The 23,839-nt window shown below is 38.2% G+C and overlaps 3 protein-coding genes across 3 annotated transcripts; 1 reads left to right on the forward strand and 2 right to left on the reverse strand.

Moving 5' to 3' along the window:
* The first annotated feature begins 338 nt into the window (after positions 1-338).
* Positions 339-12,519, forward strand: LOC137746896 (E3 ubiquitin-protein ligase KEG-like). Its single transcript, XM_068486912.1, has 16 exons — positions 339-1,327; positions 3,302-3,664; positions 3,757-3,987; positions 4,559-4,684; positions 4,781-5,117; positions 5,211-5,368; positions 5,895-6,052; positions 7,078-7,199; positions 7,328-7,462; positions 7,843-7,967; positions 8,258-8,362; positions 8,468-8,701; positions 9,499-9,832; positions 9,911-10,099; positions 10,204-10,509; positions 10,895-12,519. The coding sequence occupies exons 1-16, from the start codon at positions 603-605 to the stop codon at positions 12,110-12,112; spliced, it is 4,866 nt and encodes a 1,621-aa protein (XP_068343013.1). The 5' UTR covers positions 339-602; the 3' UTR covers positions 12,113-12,519.
* A 1,616-nt stretch (positions 12,520-14,135) lies between these two features.
* LOC137746754 (serpin-ZX-like) lies at positions 14,136-15,308 on the reverse strand. The gene has a single exon (XM_068486764.1). The coding sequence runs from the start codon at positions 15,306-15,308 to the stop codon at positions 14,136-14,138; it is 1,173 nt and encodes a 390-aa protein (XP_068342865.1).
* A 3,429-nt stretch (positions 15,309-18,737) lies between these two features.
* LOC137749030 (nudix hydrolase 16, mitochondrial-like) lies at positions 18,738-23,576 on the reverse strand. Its single transcript, XM_068489213.1, has 4 exons — positions 23,369-23,576; positions 21,650-21,764; positions 19,897-19,980; positions 18,738-19,157 (listed from the first exon to the last, which is right to left on the reverse strand). The coding sequence occupies exons 1-4, from the start codon at positions 23,437-23,439 to the stop codon at positions 18,903-18,905; spliced, it is 525 nt and encodes a 174-aa protein (XP_068345314.1). The 5' UTR covers positions 23,440-23,576; the 3' UTR covers positions 18,738-18,902.
* Positions 23,577-23,839: the final 263 nt, after the last annotated feature.

Raw genomic sequence — 23,839 nt, forward strand, 5'->3', positions numbered from 1 at the left:
TGACTTTAGAATGTGAGTTTGAATGTGAATTCCTTTGACTTAAGGCTAAGGACCTCTTAGTTTTGTTAAAAATATCTTTGAATTGAAGACCTCAATAATACAATAAAACCGATATCATTTCGTCCTAAAATGTTTTAGCTCAAAGAAAGCGAAACAAAATCATAAAACAAATAAAATTAAAATTAAAAATCGTAAGAAAAAAAAATCACTTCACCAAAACAAAAAATCAAAAGAGCAAAAATAAAAAACCTGTTGCAACTTGCAAGTTAGAAGACACGACACAACCTCCTCCTCTCTCTCTCTCTCTCTCTCTCTCTCTCTCTAGTTTCTCTCTCTTTCTTTTCTTTCTTTCTCTTTCTAGTTTCTCTCTCTAAAAAGGCTAAAACCCTTTTTTCCTTGTTGGTGTAGATTACCTTCCTTGTTAGCCCAACACCCCAACTGATCATTCATTTCTCTCAAATCTCCATTTTCTCTCCCCATTTTATTTACGGATCTGCCCTTTCCCACTCCAGACCCGACCTTCTGAGCTCCCCCGGAGCTCCGAAATCCGAAACCCGATTCTGATCGATTAATTCAGCTGATAGAAAAGCAGCCGGAATCCGATGAAGGTGCCGTGCTGCTTGGTGTGCCAGACCCGCTACGACGAGGAGGAAAGAGTTCCGCTTTTGCTTCAGTGCGGCCATGGCTTCTGCAAGGACTGCTTGTCGAAAATGTTCTCTTCGTGTCCGGAAACTACCCTCGTCTGCCCCCGCTGCCGCCACGTCACCGTCGTCGGGAACTCCGTTCAGGCCCTCCGCAAGAACTTCGCTGTGCTCGCCTTGATTCACTCCAGCTCCAATGGTGTATCGTCTGCTGCCGCCTCCAATTTCGATTACGATTACACGGACGACGAGGATGGGGACGACGATGAGGATGAGGATGGGGACCGACGGTGCGCTCGTGGGTCCCACACGTCGAGCTCGGGTGGGTGCGGACCAGCGATCGAGCTGGCGGTGCACCACGACTTGAAGTTGGTGCGGCGGATAGGGGAGGGGAGGCAGCCCGGGGTTCAAATGTGGACTGCTGTCATTGGAGGTGGAGGTGGAAGGTGCCGTCACCGGGTTGCGGTGAAGAAAGTGGCGGTGGCGGAGGAGACGAGTATGGATTGGGTGATGGGGCAGCTGGATAATTTGCGGTGGGCTTCGATGTGGTGTAGGAATGTGTGCACATTTCATGGGGCTATGAAAAGTGAAGGCACCTTGTGTCTTGTTATGGATAAGTGTTATGGGTCGGTTCAGTCCGAGATGCAGCGCAATGAGGGCAGGCTGACTTTGGAGCAAATTCTAAGGTTTTGTGGTTTCAAATTTCTTTCGTTTCATTTTTTCTTTGAAGGGTTTTGTATTCTATAATGTGTTATATTCTGACTGATTTGTATCTGTCACTGTGCGTGAGTGTGTGGAAAGTAATTTAATTTCTTGGTTTGTGTGGTAATTCTGGATTGTTAGTTCATAAGGGTATTTTGCGAGTGTAGGAAACTCTTGTGGATGTTGATTTAGTGGGTAAAGTTGTGTGCTTTATGATTCGTTAAGTCATGGATTATGATTTTGTTGAGTGGATGCATATTTTAACAAATGAGCATGGAAGCAGTCCTACTTGCAAGAGCGGAGTCAAGAATTTTCAATTGGGTAGGCTATCTATGTTTTTCGTTCATTTAGGATTGGGCTTACTCTTAAGAGGCTAGAGACTTACTGTATGTGAGTTCAATGCTATTAGGTTTAGTGGGTTGTTTACTAGGTATAATTTGATAGACAAACACTTAACATAAGCAAAATTATAGGAGGATTTTTTCAGTCCCCAAAAGGCTAACTAGGTTGCAGTCCATGGTAGCCTTGTATGTGTCCCGCCAACGAATATTCTTGTCAATGTCTTACTATGTAAGTGGGATGGTATTCTGTTGAGTTTGATATAGCATAATCCCACGTGAGGCCCTAAAACTACAAATATAACCCTTCGCATTCAATGCTAACTGAGGATGCAAGTTATATTGCAATCACCAAATTGTGGTGGCTTCCATTCCCAGAAATGTTGTCCTCGCTAAAAAGCTTTCAAGGAGGACAATTTTTGACCTTTCTTACTTAGCCAAACGTAGTTTCTGTTCCAATATATACCTCATTTTTTTAACCCTGAAACGGGGAATTAGAAACTTTATAAGAATGTTGATTTTCTCACAAGGGTTGATGTTGAATTACGGGATTTTCTTTGTGACTGGAGAGTAATCTCTCAATGGATGGACATGACGGAACAGGTATAAATGGAAAAAATGGGGATTGCTGGTTGCGTGAGACCTACAAGAATTTCCCCTGACATGGAGATCAAGCTTATTCATAACCTTTCATTCAATACTCCTGCAAATTCTTTAAATCCATTGAAATTAGTTGTCAGATTTAACCATATCATTCTTAATATTGTCGAGTTTGTATTAACTTTACTGTTGTAGCCATAAGCTGGAAATAAAACCTTCCAATTAATTGCAAAATTGTGAACAGCTGTATCAATTTAGTAAGTCAAAAAAGAGACTTAATAACAATGTTCTTACATGTTAATTTTCCCTTCAATAGAACGGGCAATCAACATAATAAATGCATTGTTATACAAGATCAATTGTTAATTGTAGTTACCCTGTCCTCCTTTAACCACCATTTGTGCTACAAATGTTTGATAACTGATGCAAAGGTTCTATTTACATTGATTAGCAATGAGGAATCTGAAAGGAAAAAAAAAAAAAAAAAAGAACTTTTTAAACTTGGAAATAGTGAATGAATATCTCATTTGTTCTGAAAGATATGAAGCTTAAACTGATTCTTGTAGAATTGTTTTTCTTTCATAAACAATGAAGCTTTCTTTATTTCTGTATTTATGAGGTAGGAGCGGGAAATACTAACACAATAAAAATGATTTGGAATATCATTCTGGTTTTCTGAATGCACTTTGAATCTGAACGCTGAGCCTTAGTCTTTGCGAACAAATATAGAAAAAATTGTGTCTTCACCGACAAATACAAAACGTCTATTCTGTTGTCCATGCAACCAGCTTCCAAAAGAGAGCGCCGGGTTTGCTTCGCACATCTCCTGTCTTAATTTGAAATGTTTAGTATGGTCATGTATATGCTTATACTTCTATTCCACACATACTTAAGTTCTAGTTGAGTTAGAGGTTTACCAATCCAAGCTTACCAATGTGTAAGTTTATATAATATCTTATATTAGTAACTACTAGCTGGCTTAATTCTTGTCTTGATGTTTTGAGCGCTTGCCATTTGTAGATACGGGGCTGACATTGCACGAGGAGTGGCTGAACTTCATGCGGCAGGTGTCATTTGTATGAATCTAAAACCGTCCAATCTTCTTTTGGATGAAAGTGGTCACGCGGTAGTTTCTGATTATGGAGTTGCTGCAATTCTGAAGAAACCTTCCTGCCGGAAAGCTCGATTGGAGTGTGACACCTCAAGGATCCATTCTTGTATGGAGTGTACAATGCTTAGCCCCCACTATGCAGCTCCAGAGGCATGGGAGCCAGTGAAGAAGTTATTGAATCCATTTTGGGAGGATGCTATTGGTATTTCTGCTGAGTCAGATGCATGGAGTTTTGGTTGTACATTGGTAGAAATGTGCACTGGTTCCATTCCGTATGTGGAGCAACATACTGTATATTTGAAAGTTCTCATTCGTTTTCCCCTTGTGAAATGATTTTTAGTACAAGTTGAAATTCATTGTGCAGATGGGCTGGTTTAAGCACTGAGGAAATTTATCGGGCTGTAATCAAGACTCGGAAACTACCCCCACAATATGCAAGTGTAGTAGGTGTTGGGATACCTAGAGAATTGTGGAAAATGATTGGCGAGTGCCTGCAGTTCAAGGCATCGAAAAGACCATCTTTTAATTCAATGCTTGCCACTTTTCTTCGCCATTTGCAGGAGATACCACGCAGCCCTCCTGCAAGTCCTGATAAGTAAGAATTCAAAGTTCTGATCGTGCCCCTGAAGTTTCTGGTATTTTTATTCGTAGTAGCTTGACTTAACCAATCCTAGCTGATATCGTTGGATGAGACAGAGACACACAAACATTATAATTATATATAAACAACTGCCTTTAATATGATCACTTTTGATGAATACTAAAAAGGGATCCCATTATTGGGGCCACTCACAATGTGGTTCAGTGATCCGAACAGTAAAGCAAAATTGGAAATTGTTTTGCCATTGGATTATCATTATGAACACCTCGTTGTTTATTGGAAACAATGTGTTCGTCTATTTGTTGTGCTACAGTTAGATGACTAAACGATTTTCAATTTTGGGGGTTCTGGAAGGATGATCCTTTGGGAGGTCTTAGAAATGAACATTTCAGATAGTTCAGATAGATCACAGTGAGTTACGCTATACAATATAAATTTTTAATAACTTGGGGTATCTGATTAATCCCTGAGGGCAGAAGAAATAGCGTAACTCACTGTGTTCTAGCCAATTTCGTAAGATTTACATCAAAAGGGGAAAAAACTTATATCTCGAGTGTTTGAACAGTGTTTTAGCTAAATCCTCTGGATCAAATGTGATGGAACCATCTCCTGTATCCAAATCAGAAGTTTTTCAGGGTAACCCCACCCTTCTGCATAGACTTGTGTCTGAAGGGGATGTGCGCGGTGTTAGGTTAGTGCACTTTGTCAAAGAATTATTTGAGCTATATTTTTCTTAAACACAAACTTTTTGACTTATTCTCCTTGTCACACTTCTTTGGTTGTCCAGAGATCTGCTTCAAAAGGCCTCAGCAGAGAGTGATAACAGCACAATATTGTCTCTATTAGAAGCTCAAAATGCTGATGGCCAAACTGCTCTCCATTTGGCCTGTAGACGCGGTAGTGCAGAACTTGTTAATTCTATTTTGGAGTATCAAGAGGCCAATGTGGATGTCTTGGACAAAGATGGGGATCCTCCACTTGTTTTTGCATTAGTAGCTGGATCCCCAGAATGCGTTCATGCTCTCATTAACAGAGGTGCTAATGTGAGATCTAGGTTGCGAGAAGGCTTTGGTCCCTCTGTTGCTCATGTCTGTGCCTATCATGGCCAACCTGATTGTATGCGTGTATGTGTCAGTTGGATTTTTAATGATATTTCATTTTTACTTCATAAGGTTCTTGAAAGGTGTACTCTTAAAATATACTTTGTATGATCTCAGGAGTTACTAATGGCTGGAGCAGATCCTAATGCGGTGGATGAGGAAGGTGAATCTGTATTGCATAGAGCTGTTGCGAAGAAATATACAGATTGTGCCCTTGTTGTTCTGGAAAATGGGGGCTCTAGGTCAATGTGTGTTTTGAATTCAGAAAAGTTTACGTAAGTACACAGTTGATTTTCATTTTTTTCCAGATATAAGAACCATGTGCATGCAAGCTATAGGGAAATGAAAATCATTGATGACGTGTGTATGCTATATATTTTGTTTTTACTTTTAATGTGCACAATCCACTGAGCCTTAATCAGGTTTTAGAAAATATATTTATGCTTTCTTAATTTATAGGCAGGCAGGGTTTACCTGCTGGTGATGTGTTAAAATTGTTTAACTATACCCAAAGTGCGCAGTATAGGTGATGAGTTGTACTAGTTGAGCCTTTCTGGAGTCCTTGGCCCAATGATTTTGCTGATCCTATGATTCAAAGTACATGCTTAGTATGCCTGACAGTTGTCACTTTTTTTCCTAAGCATATTTGTTCTGTAGGTTATATTTTAATAGGCTTGTAAATTGTTATCAGAGTAGTTGCATGTCTATCTTAAATGATTTTGCAAATTGCAAGTGGATTCAAACTACATATATTTTTGGTCTCGATTTTTAATTGCCTGTTAATTTCTTATTGTATCATAGACCATTGCACTTGTGCGTGGCAACATGGAATGTTGCTGTTGTTAGAAGGTGGGTGGAAGTTGCAACACCAGAAGAGATTGCTGATGCAATTGATAGACCAAGTCCAGTTGGCACTGCATTGTGTATGGCAGCTTCTCTAAAGAAAGATCATGAAATTGGTAATCTTAGATCTTTGGAATGTCTGGTTCATTGATCTGAACTTCTAATTCTTTTTGTAGTTTTAGAGGCACTTTGGTTAATATCGATTATTTTTCGGACTTTGGTTGATGTGATTATAGCATCCAATAATTGACATATGGGTATATAACTAATCAATACCTAGTACCTACCCAGTTTTTTAATGTTGAAACTAGCATCTTGGCATCTCCTCACACATGCCAATTTATTTATGTCATAAAAAAATTGTATATGTTTTTTAAATTTGATGTCTCTCCTAGTTTTGTGCAATATGCATGATTGCATGTTCCAAAGTCTTGAAATGGTTGTTGATGAATATATACAAGCTCCATGGTCCATCGTCACCAAAACTGGTCTAGAGATCTAGCTAATAGGTCTATAGATACAGATTAAGAACTTTCCCTTGGTTCACATTTTATCCGCCCATGATGACTGGTAAGGCGGGCACTTAAATCTTGAATCCCCTTTTTTTTTTTTTTTTTTTTTTTTTCAACAAATAAATGTTTTATCCGGCCATGATGACTTGTAGGGAGGGCACAGATTAAGAACTTTTCCTTGGTTGACATTTTATCTTGCCATGATGACCTTGTTAGGCGGGCACTTAAATCTTGAATCCCATTTTTTTTCCAACAAGTAAATGTTTTCGCAATTGTTTTATCCAGCCATGATGACTTGTAGGGTGGGCACTTAAATTTTGAATCCCAAATGTTATGTCAATACGTCAACAATTAAAAATTGTCGTATTAAACTCTTCCCCACCCCCCCCCCCCCCCCCCCCCCCCCTTCTTCTCCTCCTTTCTCTTCGATATAGAATATTGTATCATCTATTGTTTTGAGATAAATTAGTTTGCTTCTTTGTAGCTCTTTCCTTGTTGGTTTTTATGTTTAAGTACACTAGTGGATAGGTAAAATTAATTGTATTTCTTTCTTCAAGTGTTCTACTTGAAGCAATTAAGAAATTTATGTTACTATTAGTATTGATATTTATACCTGATGCTGGTTGTAGAAGGAAGAGAAATTGTGCAAATTTTGCTTGCTTCTGGAGCAGATCCAACTGCTCAAGATTTGCAGCATGGACGGACAGCTTTGCATACAGCTTCAATGGCCAATGAAGTTGAGTTGGTCAAGGTATGGAAGAGAGCTTCCTACTACATAATATCAGAATCTAAACCCCATTTCATGATTTTTGGTCATCTATCCTCTCTGTGCATTATTGAAGTATCGACACTTTGGAAAACTTTGTTTTTTCTTGGTAGATTATACTTGATGCTGGAGTTGATGTGAACATTCGGAATGTACAAAATACAATTCCTCTTCACGTAGCATTGGCCAGAGGGGCAAAGTCATGTGTTGGACTGCTTCTATCAGCTGGAGCTAATTATAATTTGCAGGTTTTTCTTCAATCACTTGAAATTGAATTGTTTTGTCAGTTATACATTCTCATGGTATCTCAATCTTTTCTTTGTTGGAACTGAGTTTTGATATAATGCCCGCATGTTATGTTGAATGCATATAGTCTTCTAAACAGAGACTCCAATTTGATATATGCACGTTGAGGCGATGCTATGAGGAGCCAGTCAGAGCATCTCCAATCATGCTCTGTATTTTCAATTCAAATTTTAGCTAAAAGACTAGAAAGTTATTTTTGGAGCTCCTATAAAATTGCAACTCCAACCATACTAATTTAGGGAGTTATAATAATTGTGAACCAATAGGAATAATTAATGCTAGGAGCTCCTTTCTTACAATGTATTTTGCTCATTGTTATTAGGATGACGAAGGTGACAATGCTTTCCATATAGCAGCAGATGCAGCAAAAATGATACGTGAAAATCTCGAATGGCTTATTGTCATGCTTAGAAATCCTGATGCTGCTGTTGAAGCTAGAAATCACAGGCAAGTGCCAATAAATGCATCGCACTTTTGGGTGGCTTGACCTTCATTTGCAAGAGATTGTCCTCTTTCAGCTTTGTTTTCTATTAAGCAGTTGAACTTTAACAGCTGTTTTTTCCCAAGAAACAAATAATGGCTAATACAATTACATGGTTGTGGATGACTTATTGATGACTATTAGGCCTTTATACTTTTGCGTTTAATGAGAACTTTTTGGAACTACAAAAATGTGGGAAGGCTTAGGGTAAGCTATCTACTATATGACCAACTTATGCATTTGACTTTGATGGCAGTGGCAAGACTTTACGTGACTTTTTGGAGACACTTCCTCGGGAATGGATATCTGAAGATCTAATGGAGGCACTTGTAAATCGGGGAGTGCGTCTGTCTCCTACATCGTGAGAAGAGATGATACCATTGTGCTGTTTTTTGATATTTTTTGCATGTCTTATACACCCTTGCGACTAATAGATTCCATATTTCTTGTTTTCTCTATGGTCTAGATTTGATGTAGGAGACTGGGTCAAATTTAAAAGAAGTATAACAGCTCCTATGTATGGCTGGCAAGATGCAAAACATAGAAGTGTTGGCTTTGTGCAAGGTGCCCCAGATAAGGACCATTTGATAGTATCATTTTGTTCTGGAGAGGCTCGTGTTTCGGTGAATGAAGTTGTAAAAGTTATTCCCTTAGACAGGGGTCAGCATGTCCAGCTGAAACCAGATGTCAAAGAACCCAGGTTTGAATCTGATTAGTTTCTATATGCATCCATATTCAATTAGATTTTGGTAGTATCTACTTTTGAATAGCTTCTCTTGTTCTTTGATCCTGAATGTAATTTTCATACTGCAACTCCCTTGTTAAAATTCAAATTTTCACTTTTTAAGAAAGGAAGGATCAATATTTTAGGTTCTCTCTTTGAAATATTATAATTATTCACTAGTGAAACCACTTATATTGCTTGTAGTAATTATGGGATTGTAAGGTTGATTCACATTTCTTGCAAAATCTACTGGTCCAAGTGTAGGATAAAGTATTTATGCAGTTCAGAGACCAGTCATGCCTGATACCACATACCCAATAACGGGTTCTACTCCAGAGCCCGTGCAAAAAAAAAAAAAAAATAGAAGACTATACATTTTTTGGTCACAGCCCCTCATACTGATTTACCTCAATCTTCAGGATTATTTTTTCCTAGGTACCATAGATTAAAACAGACTGAAGTACTTAATAGTTTGGTTGATTGGACTTTTAGATTATTTAACCAACTCATTACCTAAACAATTTTTTAAGCTTACTTGAGTAAACAGCTCATGCATTGTTGCGTGGTTAGTTTTTTTGTTTTTCTTTGTGGTCAAGTAGTTCATTAGTTCTTAGTCTTCCCAAGTGATGGCATCTGATACACTTTATCTTGTGTTGAGGTTTTACTTCTGCCTCTGTCATATTTAAGTCCTTTTTATATGCGCCTTCTTATATCAACTTGTAATCCTTATTCAACGTGATAAATTTGTTGACTAAACCTTGTTTGGTTATCAGATTTGGGTGGCGTGGCCAGTCTCGCGATAGCATTGGTACTGTATTATGTGTCGATGATGATGGTATCCTACGTGTTGGCTTTCCCGGAGCCTCCAGAGGGTGGAAAGCTGATCCAGCAGAGATGGAGAGAGTTGAAGAATTCAAGGTTGGGGACTGGGTTCGAATTCGCCCCACTCTTACAACTGCAAAGCACGGATTAGGATCTGTTACACCTGGTAGCATTGGTATTGTGTATTGCATAAGACCGGATAGTAGTCTGTTGCTGGAATTAAGCTATCTTCCAAGTCCATGGCATTGTGAACCAGAGGAGGTTGAGCTTGTAACTCCTTTCAGGGTGAGCGAGATATGTTGATATTTGTTGTACAGTTCTTATTCGTAGTCTTTTCAAACACTAATAGTGTTTACTTTGAAGATTGGTGACAGGGTATGTGTGAAGCGATCTGTTGCAGAGCCTAGGTATGCATGGGGTGGTGAGACACACCATAGTGTTGGAAAAATAAGTGAGATAGAGAATGATGGGCTCCTGGTAATTGAAATACCAAATCGACCAATACCATGGCAGTCTGATCCTTCTGACATGGAGAAGGTGGAAGATTTCAAGGTAATATCTAATTTTTCATTCATATTTTATTTATTAAAAAAATACAACAGGATGGCATTTTTTATTCTTCTTCTTATCCACATATTGCCGTTTCTACCATGCAGGTAGGTGACTGGGTTAGAGTCAAAGCTTCTGTACCATCCCCCAGATATGGATGGGAGGATATCACAAGGAACAGTGTTGGGATAATTCATAGCTTGGAGGAAGATGGTGATATGGGTGTCGCCTTCTGCTTCAGGAGCAAGCCTTTTTCTTGTTCTGTCACAGATGTGGAAAAGGTGCCCCCTTTTGAAGTGGGGCAAGAGATTCACATGATATCATCTGTTACTCAGCCAAGACTTGGATGGTCAAATGAAAGTCCAGCAACTGTTGGAAAAATTGTTAGGATTGATATGGATGGAGCTTTGAATGTAAGAATTCTTATCTTAGACATATATACAATATCTTATATGAGCGGAGGACGAGAGAAAGAGATCAAGGGAGAGGAGGAACAATACCTAAAATGTTTCAAAATTCTAATGTCTTAGTTTTCTGTTGAAGTTTATCTTATCTCATGTCTTCTTAACCCGTCTGTCTCATCCCTTTCTCTTTTTAATTGAAGATACATAAAAAATGAAATTAAAAAAGGAACTTTTGCTAAATGAACACTTCCATTTTTTCGGTTAAATTAGTTGTAGAACATTTTTTGTTTTCTGCTGGTGCATGACAATTTCTGCAACTATATATTATATGCTTCTGTGTACGTGCAGAATTCAACAACCATTAACAGGACCCTTTTGCTTGTTTGTTATGTAGACAAGAGTCACTGGCCGACAGAGCTTGTGGAAAGTTTCTCCTGGAGATGCGGAACGACTTTCTGGATTTGAAGTTGGTGACTGGGTACGTTCAAAACCAAGCCTGGGAACTCGACCAAGCTATGACTGGAACAGCGTTGGAAAGGAAAGTTTAGCTGTCGTGCACAGTGTTCAAGATACAGGTTACCTGGAGTTGGCTTGTTGTTTCCGTAAAGGCAGGTGGATAACTCATTACACAGATGTTGAAAAGGTCCCATGCTTTAAAATTGGGCAGTATGTCCGGTTCCGGACTGGGCTCGTTGAACCAAGATGGGGCTGGAGAGGGGCTCAACCTGATTCTCGAGGCGTCATAACTAGCGTTCATGCTGATGGGGAAGTGAGAGTGGCTTTCTCTGGTTTGCCGGGGTTGTGGAGAGGAGATCCTGCAGATCTTGAAATGGAGCAGATATTTGAAGTTGGAGAGTGGGTGAGATTAGAAGATCAAGCAGGTGCTTGGAAATCCATTGGACCGGGTAGTGTTGGAGTGGTGCAAGGATTGGGATACGATGCAGATACATGGGATGGAACCACATCCGTTGGATTCTGTGGGGAGCAAGAAAAATGGGTTGGGCCTACCTCTGCTCTTGAAAGGGTGAACAGGCTGATGGTTAGCCAGAAGGTTAGGGTTAAGCTGTCTGTCAAGCAGCCAAGATTTGGGTGGTCAGGCCACAGCCATGCAAGTCTTGGAACCATATCCACAATTGATGCTGATGGCAAGCTGAGAATATACACTCCAGCTGGTTCAAAAGCTTGGATGCTGGATCCATCAGAAGTGGAACTTGTGGAGGAAGAGGAGCTTCACATCGGTGACTGGGTTAGGGTTAAAACATCAGTTTCAACTCCAGCCCACCAGTGGGGAGAGGTGAATCGTTCAAGTGTTGGGCTTGTGCATCGGATGGAAAATGAGGAGCTCTGGGTGGCGTTTTGCTTCACAGAGAGGTTGTGGCTTTGCAAGGCATCGGAAATGGAACGGGTTAGGCCGTTTAAAGTGGGGGACAAAGTGAGGATTAGAGAAGGGCTGGTGACCCCACGGTGGGGTTGGGGAATGGAGACCCACGCGAGCAAAGGACAGGTAGTGGGGGTCGACGCAAATGGGAAGTTAAGGATTAAGTTCCGATGGAGAGAAGGGAAGCCGTGGATTGGAGACCCTGCTGATATTTCTCTTGATGAAAGGACATGACTGAACTTTTCCAACTTGTGTTTCTTTTCACGGGCTTCCTCTGCCTATCGGGGTTTTCTCCCTCTCGACTGTGCAGACAAGCGGGAATTGCATTGTTACGGCAGCATGCAATCAGATCTGCCTGAAAACTATACCTTTGTTGTAATGGGCTCTGAAAGGACAATTTGCTTTGTTAAATACAGAAGATTACAAGAGACGGATAGATAGGAATCGGGGGAAATTGCCTTTCCCTACCGTTAATTATATACGAGACACAAGGGAGGCGAAGAACGACGTGGCAGTTTGCCATTTGTGTTTCATATATGTGCAGTTGACAAGCTGTAGAGGTATATGTATATACAAGGTTATATATATTGATGTACAAATTGAACCCTTAATCTTGCTAGTTAATACATTCTTTTAGTCCATTTCTCTAAAGCTTTTCTCGTTGGTGTTTTATTTTGTCTGTAAACGAATTGGCAGTAGCTTTATTGCCATTCATTATTTGGATGAGAGAGTTGCAAGCGTCAGGGGGTTCATCTAGTGTACTGTGATTCATTTGTAAATCTCTTGGTACTTACAAATTCCTCCTACAAACGTAGCCTAAATTACAGGGATAGAGGCTTTCTCCTTGGGATTTCAACGCCTGATTGGAACCGAACAAACGAATCCAAAATTTTTCTGGCATTGCAAGAGGAACTCATGTCAAAGTAGCACGATCTAATTCAAAAATCTCACCCAATCGAGCACATCTAGCATATTACCTGCACGAGGAGTGTAGCACGCAGATCATCCACTGCAATATCAGGCCCTGCAACACACTTCTAAATGATTCATTCACGTCAAGGATTTCAGACTTTGGATTGGCTGCGGAGTGATCAAACTCCTAGTAATTCAGTCATCAGGGGGACTAGAGGATATCTTGCACCAGAATGGTTCAGGAATATTCCGATTACTGCAAAGGTTGATGTTTATAGTTACGGGGTCATGTTATTGGAGATTATCTGTTGCAGGAGCAGCCTTGAATGGAAAGGGAAAACGAAGAACAAGCGATACTAACGGATTGGGTTTACGATTGCTACAAGGGAAAAACATTAAAGAAGCTGTTGGAGGATGAGAAGGAGGCAAGAAATGACATGAAAAGGCTGTTGAGCAGGCTTGAAGGAGTGGTTGATGTATCCATGCCTCCATGTCCTTCTCTCTTTAGTTCAATTTGCTGAAACCTACACGTTACGCATAGTCTTTGAAATGCCGTAGCCATTTTCTATTCACTAGAAAAGCATAAAAAGTCTTGTATGTTTAGGATCATAACATCTTGTTCTCCACATACATAATTCAGATTTGACTGTTGCAGACATGTTGCCAATTAGTTCCAACCCAAACACAAGCAATATTTCAAAAGGCATGCAATATCTTAATCTCACCTTATGTGCTCTTCCTACTGATATGAAAAAGTAAGGGAAAGGTACAGATTACAGCCTTGTAGCATCATTGGCAAGTAATCCACTAGATCTGGACCTTCATCACTATTTGAACATGAACGAAAAAGAAGACAAAATGGTCCGTGAGATGTTGGGGGTTTTTGGGGATAAAACAAGAAATAGATGCTTTAATGGAGGAACAAAACTTGCAAGGAGTTCTGTTTCTCTCTTTCCGACTGATGAATCCTCGAGAAGGATTTGTTTGTCCTTAAGTAAAAGGCACGTACGTCTCCCCACATGTCCTGGATTTGCCGATGTAAAAAGATGAGACTCTGATTGCATTGTGCGCCTTCGTATGCTAGATTAATTAGCAAGATTATTGCATGAATGTAACACTATTGATTCATACTTTCTTAACAGAATTAATGTTTCGCAAAGATTTTAACAAGTAAAGATCGTACTAGTCGGATTACATTCCATCAAAACCAATATTTCAAAAGATAACAAGAATAAAAATCATCACCAGAAAGTAAAGAGTACTAGTTGATCTTAATTGCATGAACTACTAGACTTGAGAAGCAAACCAACAGGAGAGTTGGTTCTGATGCTTTCCCATGATAAAATCATTCTTCAAGTGGATTGAGCACGTGACCAATGAACAAAACAGTTCCAGTTATTTCCTCTCTGATAAAAAACATGAATGGGTGATCAGCCACAAAGTCTATGGTTTTAATCAGTTGTCCAGCACAATCTGCCTCACCACAGTGAACAATAGAAACAGCTGCAGCTTTTGTACCACCTTCGTCAACTTCAATGACGGACTTGTGGATTATTTCGGCGTCACCAATGCCCGACTCCACTATCTCACTGAAATCACCATTACCGTCGAAAGGCAACACCAGTCCTAACTTCATGAGTATTTCGGAAGCTAAAAAGTTAGACTTAATCTTAAACTTTGGGATTTTCAAGGCCCCAGGTTCACGTTGTATTTCGGGGAGATGGCAATCTAAGAATTCAGGTTCAGAACAAACTCTCTCGACCAAAGCTGGGAGCCCACTTCTTGAATTTGGAAGTAAAAAGTACATAGAAAACCGCCTCTCCTTGTCTTTGCCTTGCTTGTAAGGAAGCTTTGAGACTTTGAAGTCGTCAAAGGCTTTCACATAATGCCATCCGTAGCTTTCTATCATGAACGGCGCCTCAACAGTACTACCATCGAGAAGGCGAAATTTGCGCTCTTTTGTCGCCGATGGATCAAACTGATCGCTCCAAACTCCCTTGAAGTATATCGTATTTAAAAGTAAAAGCATGGTATTTTCATCAACTGACCCAGGAGGGAGAGCCTCAGGGATAAGGCCCTTCGTCTCCTTTTTGGTCCATGAGTTCACTTGAACCCGCGCTTTGTCAGGGTCGGTTCCAAAGCTAACTTCTTTGATGACCGCATTGTAATCATTGACCAACATGCGTTTGAAAGAAGGTTTGACAGTGAGAGACTGCTCAACCCAAAGGCTATTGGCACAGTTCACGCAGGGACCACCTCTAGTGGATCCGTCGGACAAGACCAGAGGGACAAGATGGGAGAAGTGGGAGTTGAGTTCATCGGAGGACTTGGACTTGAGGAAAGAGAGCAACTGTTTCTTGGTTGGACCCTTAGATCCTGCAGTTACCGAAGACAACAGGACCTGGAGGGACAGCGGCGAGTACACCATGTTCTTCCCTTTGCCTTCGGTCGTGAGCAGCTGCTTGGTAATTCTGAGTGCGACATCGGTTAGGTTGCTGATGGTTTTTTTGAGATACATGGTGAAACTGACGGATTGATCGGCGCGGCAGGAATCACCAGGCAGGCAAGTGGGAGAGATTTAGATAATTGATATCAAACCCTAAAACACACACTCACGGCTCTCTCTCTCTCTCTCTCTTTCTCTCTATCTGTGAACAAACCCTAGTAACTAGGCTTTTATATACACATCGAATAAAACCATTTGACCTTTGGAATCCCCATCTATTACTTTCCGCACAAGAAAGTGTACCGTTACGTAACCTTAAAGAAAATAATTTAATAAACATATCTTCTTTATAAAAAATTGATTAAATATTTTATTTTATTTTATTTAAAGTTTATTTCTTCATTTTTCTCAAAAAAAAAAAAAGGTTTATTTCTTCACGTTATTATTATTATTATTATTATTTTGTAAACTTCAAGTTATTTCTTTGGCATTTCATTTTTTCCTCCTATTATTAATGCATTTATTATGCATCTCTTTATGATGATTTCATCATATCTTTTTTACTGTATATTAATTATAATATTTATTTTAGTAAATAAAATTGAATATTTAAAAAGTAGTTATCAGGTACATAACTATCGGTATGGTTTATTGTTCATTTGAAATCTAAACGTACTAAAAGTCGGTATATTTAGATTTCAAATGAATTATTTAGTTGCTTTTTTTAACTAATACTGAGGAATTATTTTAATTAATTAATTTTTTATAGAAAAAAGTCATTAATTGAGATGGAATTCAAGGGATTGGGCAAATTAAATTTTCTAAACCGTAGGCAATTAGTTGCACGGTGAAGATGCTTTTAAACTAATAACATGCAATTTAAAAAATAGAAAAATGATGTTGTGGCAATTGATCATAGCTCTTTAATCAAATCTTAAAAATGAACTCATTTTAAAATTATTTTAAAAAAAAATTAGACTTTTTTTAATTAAACATTTGTTACTTTCCTATTTTAGATTAAAGTGCTTTCACTTTTGATTAAACCCTATTTTTAAGTTCTATATATATTCTTAACTTAAGTTTTTTTTAGATTCAATTTAAATACAATTTTATGTCAAAAATACACTCAGTAATATTAATCAAGTAATTGCTATTTTTAAGGAATCTCATCTCTTCCTCAATTTAAGGATTCTATTATATATCTAAATTATTTAAGAAATTTCAACATATCTAAATTATTTGTAACTTAGTTTTCAAAAATTGTTTGTACCATCGTTCTTTAAAAATAAACATTGACATGTACCAACATAATTTATTCTCAAGTTGAAACGTTCCTATGCTAAATTAAAATGGATTCATACCTAACTAAAATGTGTGCTTACTAAATTGAAATGTACACATGTCGAAATGTACCCATATTGTCTTGAAACGTACCAATAAGTTTTAGGGTTACACATAACATGCCATTAACTTTTCACATACCAAAATTATGACAATATAAACATACCAGTAGCTTGGTACGTATCTAAACAAATAACAAATAACATATCAAAGTACTAATTTGTACACAAATTTAGATTACATAACATACCAATAATGTACCAAATTATCAGTACGCTATTTTTAATACATAGGACATCAATAAATGAATATATATATATATATATATATATATATATATATATATATATATCATTTGGAGTACATTGGTACGTTTAAAATATAACCATTTGGTTTTTCTTTTTGTTAAAAAACCCATCATCGTTTTTGCACCGACAACTCAACTTGTTTTTGTTATTATAGAAATCTTATTGTTTTTTTTTTTTTTTTGAAATATATTGAATTAATGCACATAAATTAACAATATATTCTTGTGCAAGATTTTAGTAATTTATTATATATTAGATTTAATCAGTAAATTAATTAAAATTGAAGAAAAGTAGTTTGATCAAATCTCTAAAAACCTTAGATGTTTTGTCTAAGAAATTCAAAAACCCACGTTAATTGATTAGGAAACTATCAAAACCCCCGATATACACTTCCACCCTTCGCTTCCCCCTAAAAAAGTCCCATTTTTCTTCCGGTCCCTAAAACAATTACAGCCTGCAATTGCGAGGAAAATGAAACTGGGGAGGGAGAGACTCCAAAAAGCGTGACGATCTCCAGATGTTATCTCACTCACTCTCACCATTCTCAAAATTGAAGACGATGACTTCCCCTTCACACCGAGTTCGCTCAAGCCTTCAACCAACCACATCGATCGCCGTTGAGGATGAACACCTCCAATTGACTACGGCTTCTCTGCTCAAATCGGCTCCCTCTCACGGCCAAGTGGTACTTTATCGACCTCTCTGAAGAACTACACTCGTTAATGCGTGCAAAGGTGTATACCAATTGCCACATTGCAAAGGTGAATAGAATGTTTACGTACAAGGACATGTCACACGCACTCATTATTGAGTACACACCATAGCATGTATTTTATACTGCATTTGCTAGTACCGATCGATATTGGGAGTGATAAATTGATCCCTACTTCAATCACTTGAGCCACTGAATCTATATGGTCCCTCCATTATACTCTTTGGATCAAACTCTATGTCAAAGAGAGGAGGTTTAATATTGCTAGTTTAGCATGGTTTTATCTAAGACTAAAGTTACCTATTGTCCCAAGAAGCGTGACTCCTACCAAATATGTTCAGTGCCTCGAAGGTGGCTAATCTCAATGAAAAAATTACTATTGCGCTTATCAATCAACATGGTAATGATGTTACTAACAAAAAAATCCCCCACAATTCTACAAGTAGATCATCATCATCACCACCACCACCTATGCCTTCAGTACTGCTCAAACGGTGAACTTGCTGAAAAGAATGGTCCTCCTCTGCCGGAAATTGCTAGAGGGAATCTGGTTGGGGATTCCATAGTGCTCAATGGAAAAAAAAAATGATTTGGAGTTGCATGAGGTGGTGGCAAAGATGGGGAAAGGGTTGATATTTTTCAGCGACAAGGCAAATAGATTCAAAGGTGAAGAGGGTTCCTCTATTCTTTGCAAGTCTCGTAGAGAGGAAGAGGATGATCAACTTACAAGGATGGGAATGATATGTTTCTGGAAAGCTTTGGTGACCTTGGAAGAACAAGAAGAGATGACTAGATTTTAAAGCAACGAGATGTTTCTTGCATTTGCTGCCATGAATCCAAGTGTAATTGCCAATCACTGCCGCATATGATGGTGGCGCTGCGGTGGCAATGAATTTTTCCTCACCAATGTCCTCCATAGGATGATGCGGTATGAAATTATTTTTCTCATTCAGTATTCTAAATTACTCTAACCTACAAGAAGAGAAGGGATTGAACTCAAGTGCAAAAGGTAACAATATCTTCAAAGAAGAGCTTTGGAAATTTGTTTCCAACTTAACAATAATGTACCATTGCAGAAAAAGGCAAGTAGACGTTTGGATATGCACCAGAAAATGTTAATGCTTAAGTGAAGAATCTAAACAAGATAAGACAATACACTCCGAATCAAAGTGTCAGAGAGATCAACTGTTAACAAGAATAAACTTGAAGGGACTACGTAACTTCCAACAGTAGTATCGTTAATAGTGTTGTTACTTGATGAACACCTAACTAGCAAGTCAATGTCAATGTTACATCCTCCCCACCCTACCCCGTACCTGTCATCTTTTCTGCATGCCACTTTGAGAAGCCTTCCACCAGGGCATCCCTCATCCATGCATGCCGGCAACTCACGATAGCCTCTGCGACAGTCAGCCATGTTCTGTTTCGGGTGCTCTGTTCGGGCCATGACTCAAGCTCCTCCTTGACAAACAAGGCAAACATAGCAGCTTTACACACACCTTCCGGACTGAACTCATCCTGGTGTGTTTTGCTCTTAAAATAATAATACCCCAGGAAACCCTGCAAACCAAATAGATAAACAGTTGGTTTGCTTTATCCATGTACTGTGAATAGAAAGAACATATAAAAAGATTTGGCAAAGAATTCTCGAAACATATGCAGCAGGCATACAAACACACGATGCTAAGATACAAAGCCAACCAAAATTATATACATCTTTATTATTATCCATGACAGACAAAACATATTGATTAAATTGGATATCGACATCTGGAACTTAAGAAACCCCGAGTTCCTTCGTCTATCAGTAACATAGGATAGGGAAAATAACTACTCTGGACTACAATGCCCTGAGAGGCCAGGTCAATTAAGTTAGCTTTCTACAACTATTAAACCCACCTGGTGCACACATAACTTACAGTTCTGTCAAGGTAAATCATACTGCCCACAATGAAAAGTAATAAATACGTAAAACGGATCTAATGAAAACATTAGACCCACTGCTCAAAGTCATGTGAAACACAAGACATCCAATCAAAACACAAACTGATAAACAATCTAAAACAATTAAAGCCTTAAATGGTGCATCATCTCACAACAAAGCAAAAGTAAAAAATTGCAATCCCCAAAAGCATTTCAATGTTGAACACAAGAAATCCAAATAACACAGAAACAACCTAAGCAATTCTAGCCTTCAATAGATGAAGAGAAAATATTCAAAGAAGTTAGAGGTGATACTATGGAAAAAGCTCAAGAAATAAAGATTAGAACAAATAAAACTTAAAAAAATGTATTTCACCATTAGCTCTCCTCGAACTCCAGCTTCTTCCACTGCTTCCCTTGCGGCAGCCTCCTCAACAGTTTCATCATTCTCCCAGCCTCCCTGCATTTGAATAACATATTCTTAAATAAAACAGAAACTTATTATAAGTTCTCTACTACCCGCACCCAAAGCACATAATCACTTGTGCAATCGTAATTACTGTTCACCGTAGTAAAAGATGTTTCTACCCTTGTTTTTCGCCCCTCCAAGTTTTAGTAGCTAAGCTTACGTATCGACAAGGACTCTTGGCAAATCAGGGTATTGGAGATTACCTTCGACGGTATAATTCTCATCCTACCTTACTGTACTTTACTTATACTCTGACATCACATGTGAATTGGGTTCATTCCCGCTCACTAGCGCACTCTTATAATTAGGCACTTTTAGGTTTAAATTTATTCACATTTTCCAGATCACTACCATTTATGGTTTTTTCACCCTCCAGGTGTCGGCCAGCACAAACAATGAAATATATTGATTATGACACATAGGATCGGCAAGAGAATGTCGCAGTTGACTCCAACTTCCACCTCCTACTGTCTAGTCTAGATGAGTGTAATAAAGCATTTTCTAAACCTGTCCCTTCCACCAATTACCCATTACAACAAGAGAAATAAGTGATGCTTTGAGAAATGTCTTTCCTTGGAAAACGACTATAGCCACTCATTGTTTTGGAGTTCCAACCATTAACATATCAAATATTTTGCTTCTAATTATAGGCATTCCATACGAAATTCCTTTCCAAAGGGAACCCAAAGTAGTTCCTTGTTTCGTTTTAGTCATATTTAAATTACCCACCACTAGTGTAAAACTCATCTCATAAAAATTAAAAAAAAAAAAAAAAAAAAAAAAAAAAGGAGGAAAAAACAGAGGAAACCAAAGCACTTGAGAAATTGTAATGTATAACCCTATAAGTATGTAGAACATAAATTTTTTACTAAGTCAACAAAGAAGTCACCACATTTAACTCATCAAAAATAAGGAACCAGTTTATTCTATTTCTCATCATGAAAGAAAATCATGCTGAGAAACAAAACTAAAGCAGGAGAGAAAAAGAAGAAGTCCGACAGTGTTAATATAGTTCAAATGCTAAGGGGGCACTATAATCATAACAAAAGCATCCGTTTCTACATTTGCATATTTTGGGCCAGTTAAAACGACAATTCTGTTCCCAGCCTTGCAGATGTCAAAACATAAGTGAGACTACATGTCTATGGGCTTCATAATTGATTGAATTATGGACTAAACAAATATCAAAGGAACTAACCATCATATCTATTAAGGACTTCTTCTCAGAAGTTTTGTAATTTCTGCAAAATTAAATTCATGAATCATATAAAACCTCGTTCCATTCCAAAACAGAGCAGGCTAGTTCCAGTACAGCCGGGACTTGGGCTTTACTTTCTAATATTTTCTGCTCTAGGTTTTCAAAGCCCAGAGTCATGACATGGAACCTAAATTTATCTATAGCTATCAAATGAAAAGAAACTAGTTTGAAGGTTATACCTAAATGTTTCCCAAATAAAGAAATCCTATCAACCTAATTTGATCTTGATCCCTAATCCCACAAGCATAAGTTACTTTGAAACTAACATTTTTCACAACGTTAACTCATTTTTACTGTTAACCCGTTAGTTAGGCGACAGAACAAAAATAAAATAGTAATCTCTCAGGAAGAAAGACCACAAAGTTGTTGACATTTTCAAACTTCAGCAGAGAATATACATACCTTTGGAAACAAAAGACCTGGTCCACTAGGTGAGTTAATCATAAGCACCTCAATGATCTTCTCAGAATTGGCCTCATCAGTCTCATCAGAATTTTTGTATCTAAATGGAATACACCTGTCAAGGTCATCTGAGTTAGCTACTTCTTGAGAGAAAAAAAAAAATACTTGTTCACATACATAAAATGGTACAGTAAGTAATTTCAAATCTACTTAAAGATGAGAAATAGAAAAACAAGAATCTTATGCATATAGAAATGTCTGCATGGTCACTCAGCCCTGCCAAATAATTTAATGTATAACCAATAACCATGCTACCAAGCTCACACTTTATATTATCTATATTTAATCTACACGTCATTCGGTTTTGATGTATTAGGAAAAGAAATTATATAGTGATTCTTGTCCATAAAAAAGGAAAGATAAAAACTTGTACAGTGAAACTTCATATCAGGATAAAATAAGGCATGTTTAATAGAAGTTTATTGATGACTACAAAACTGCAACATATTGGGTTCGTTTACAACCTGTCCATAAAAACTCGAGTACTTTATGTAATTTATCACTCACAGAGTTTCATCAAAGCAACAGTAGACTCCCTCTAGAAAGAGAGAAGCCTAAAGAATCCAACATGGTTCTCTGTGTCCTCATTTTTTCCCCTTTTCCACCTTGTCAAAATTTGAAAGAACAATGAACATACTCTTCCTAATTATAACAAAAGGCTGAAGCAGGAATAATGTGAACAGTAGCCGAACTGGTATTAAGCATATAAAGCACTGATTACAAAATATATCCAACCAAGGACCAGAAACGGAAAATTCATTCGGCAACATGTCAAACTGGCCCTAAACACAGCATAATACAGAGGGCCACCACCCTAGACAACTCTCCCAACCCAAAGTGTAGACATGAAACATAATGCTAGTCATATGCTATCTGCCAATCCACCACAAAATGATGCATGACTTGAGTCACACGAAAATTGATTAAGCTCCTCATTTTCAACACAGAAAAACCAAAACATGTTGTTCATCTAATTGCAGGTATCACCCAAAAACCAATGCAGAATTTAAATTTGCGTAAAAAATAGCAGCATCTGATAACAAATTCTGGTCAAGATATGATTAAAACGGCCCAAATGGTTGGCTAGAAGCCAGGTCCTCAGGTTGGAATGTGGGCACAAACAATGATTGCATCAATGCAAACATTCCCAAATAATATCACCAAGATATTTAATAAAGTCCCAAAAGCTTACAAATTTGAGGAAGTATAACCACGCCATATCTGTCACTTTCATATGTGATCCAACAAAATCTCTCATCGATAACTTATAGACGAAACTCAGGTAAGTCAATACAAGGTCATTGTTTGTCCTAATAATCCCACATTTTCTACCTGCCTTATATAATAAACATGTATATATACACACACAATCAATAAACAAAAGAAACCATTGATCTCACCCTTCTTAAAGATCCAAATGGTTGCCATCAACCAGTCAAAATCCAAAAAACAAACCACAAAAAACCACATCACAAGAAAAATCCTCCAACTTTGGAGACACATTGGTCCACCTCCACCACTAGAACACCACGTAAACAAACAACATCAACATCAATCGAAATCAAACATATACAAACGAATATATACACACACATATAAAGACATCCATATATGTTTGTATTTATAAAGCAATAATATACAGAGAAGAAATGTAAGTACCCGGCAACAAGGCGACAACCGGCCTCGTAGCGTTGCTGATGCCGACCCGTACGGGCCACTATATCACACATACTAAGCGCCCAAACCAACAAAAATCAATCCTTTTTCTCCTCTTTTTGGAAAATCTTCAACAATTTCTCTTCTCCTCTTCCGCCATTGAAATCGTTCTGGTTCTTTAATTTGGCTTTTTTACGCGATTTTACAATGCTCACGCCCGCACCGGATAAATCTCCCAGCACTGGTTCTCTGGGCTTCGACGGCGGCAACCGGCGCTCCCTCGCATCATCCAATGGCTGTGGATTTCATATTTCGTTCTGTTTTTGCTTTAGGGTTTGGTTGCAGAGAGAAAGAGAGGGAAAAATGAGGGCTGGGTTGGGGGAGAGAGAGAAAATAAAATTAAAAAAATAAATAAATAAATAAAAGCGGTTAGACCGGATCGAATCGGACGGTGATGGAGGTCAAAGTCACGTG

The sequence above is a fragment of the Pyrus communis genome, chromosome 10, assembly GCF_963583255.1.
Source record: "Pyrus communis chromosome 10, drPyrComm1.1, whole genome shotgun sequence".
Taxonomy (NCBI): domain Eukaryota; kingdom Viridiplantae; phylum Streptophyta; class Magnoliopsida; order Rosales; family Rosaceae; genus Pyrus; species Pyrus communis.

What these genes read in the sequence shown, in the direction of transcription:
- LOC137746754 (XM_068486764.1), bottom strand. Translation starts at nt 15,308, where the DNA reads ATGTATCTCAAAAAAACCATCAGCAACCTAACCGATGTCGCACTCAGA.
- LOC137749030 (XM_068489213.1), bottom strand. Translation starts at nt 23,439, where the DNA reads ATGTGTGATATAGTGGCCCGTACGGGTCGGCATCAGCAACGCTACGAG. An exon ending in GGTTGTCGCCTTGTTGCCGG is followed by an intron (nt 21,765 to 23,368) that starts GTACTTACATTT and finishes TGACCTTGACAG; the next exon opens with GTGTATTCCATTTAGATACA. An exon ending in CAGGTCTTTTGTTTCCAAAG is followed by an intron (nt 19,981 to 21,649) that starts GTATGTATATTC and finishes ATTCAAATGCAG; the next exon opens with GGAGGCTGGGAGAATGATGA.
- LOC137746896 (XM_068486912.1), top strand. Translation starts at nt 603, where the DNA reads ATGAAGGTGCCGTGCTGCTTGGTGTGCCAGACCCGCTACGACGAGGAG. An exon ending in ACTTTGGAGCAAATTCTAAG is followed by an intron (nt 1,328 to 3,301) that starts GTTTTGTGGTTT and finishes TGCCATTTGTAG; the next exon opens with ATACGGGGCTGACATTGCAC. An exon ending in GTTGAAGCTAGAAATCACAG is followed by an intron (nt 7,968 to 8,257) that starts GCAAGTGCCAAT and finishes CTTTGATGGCAG; the next exon opens with TGGCAAGACTTTACGTGACT.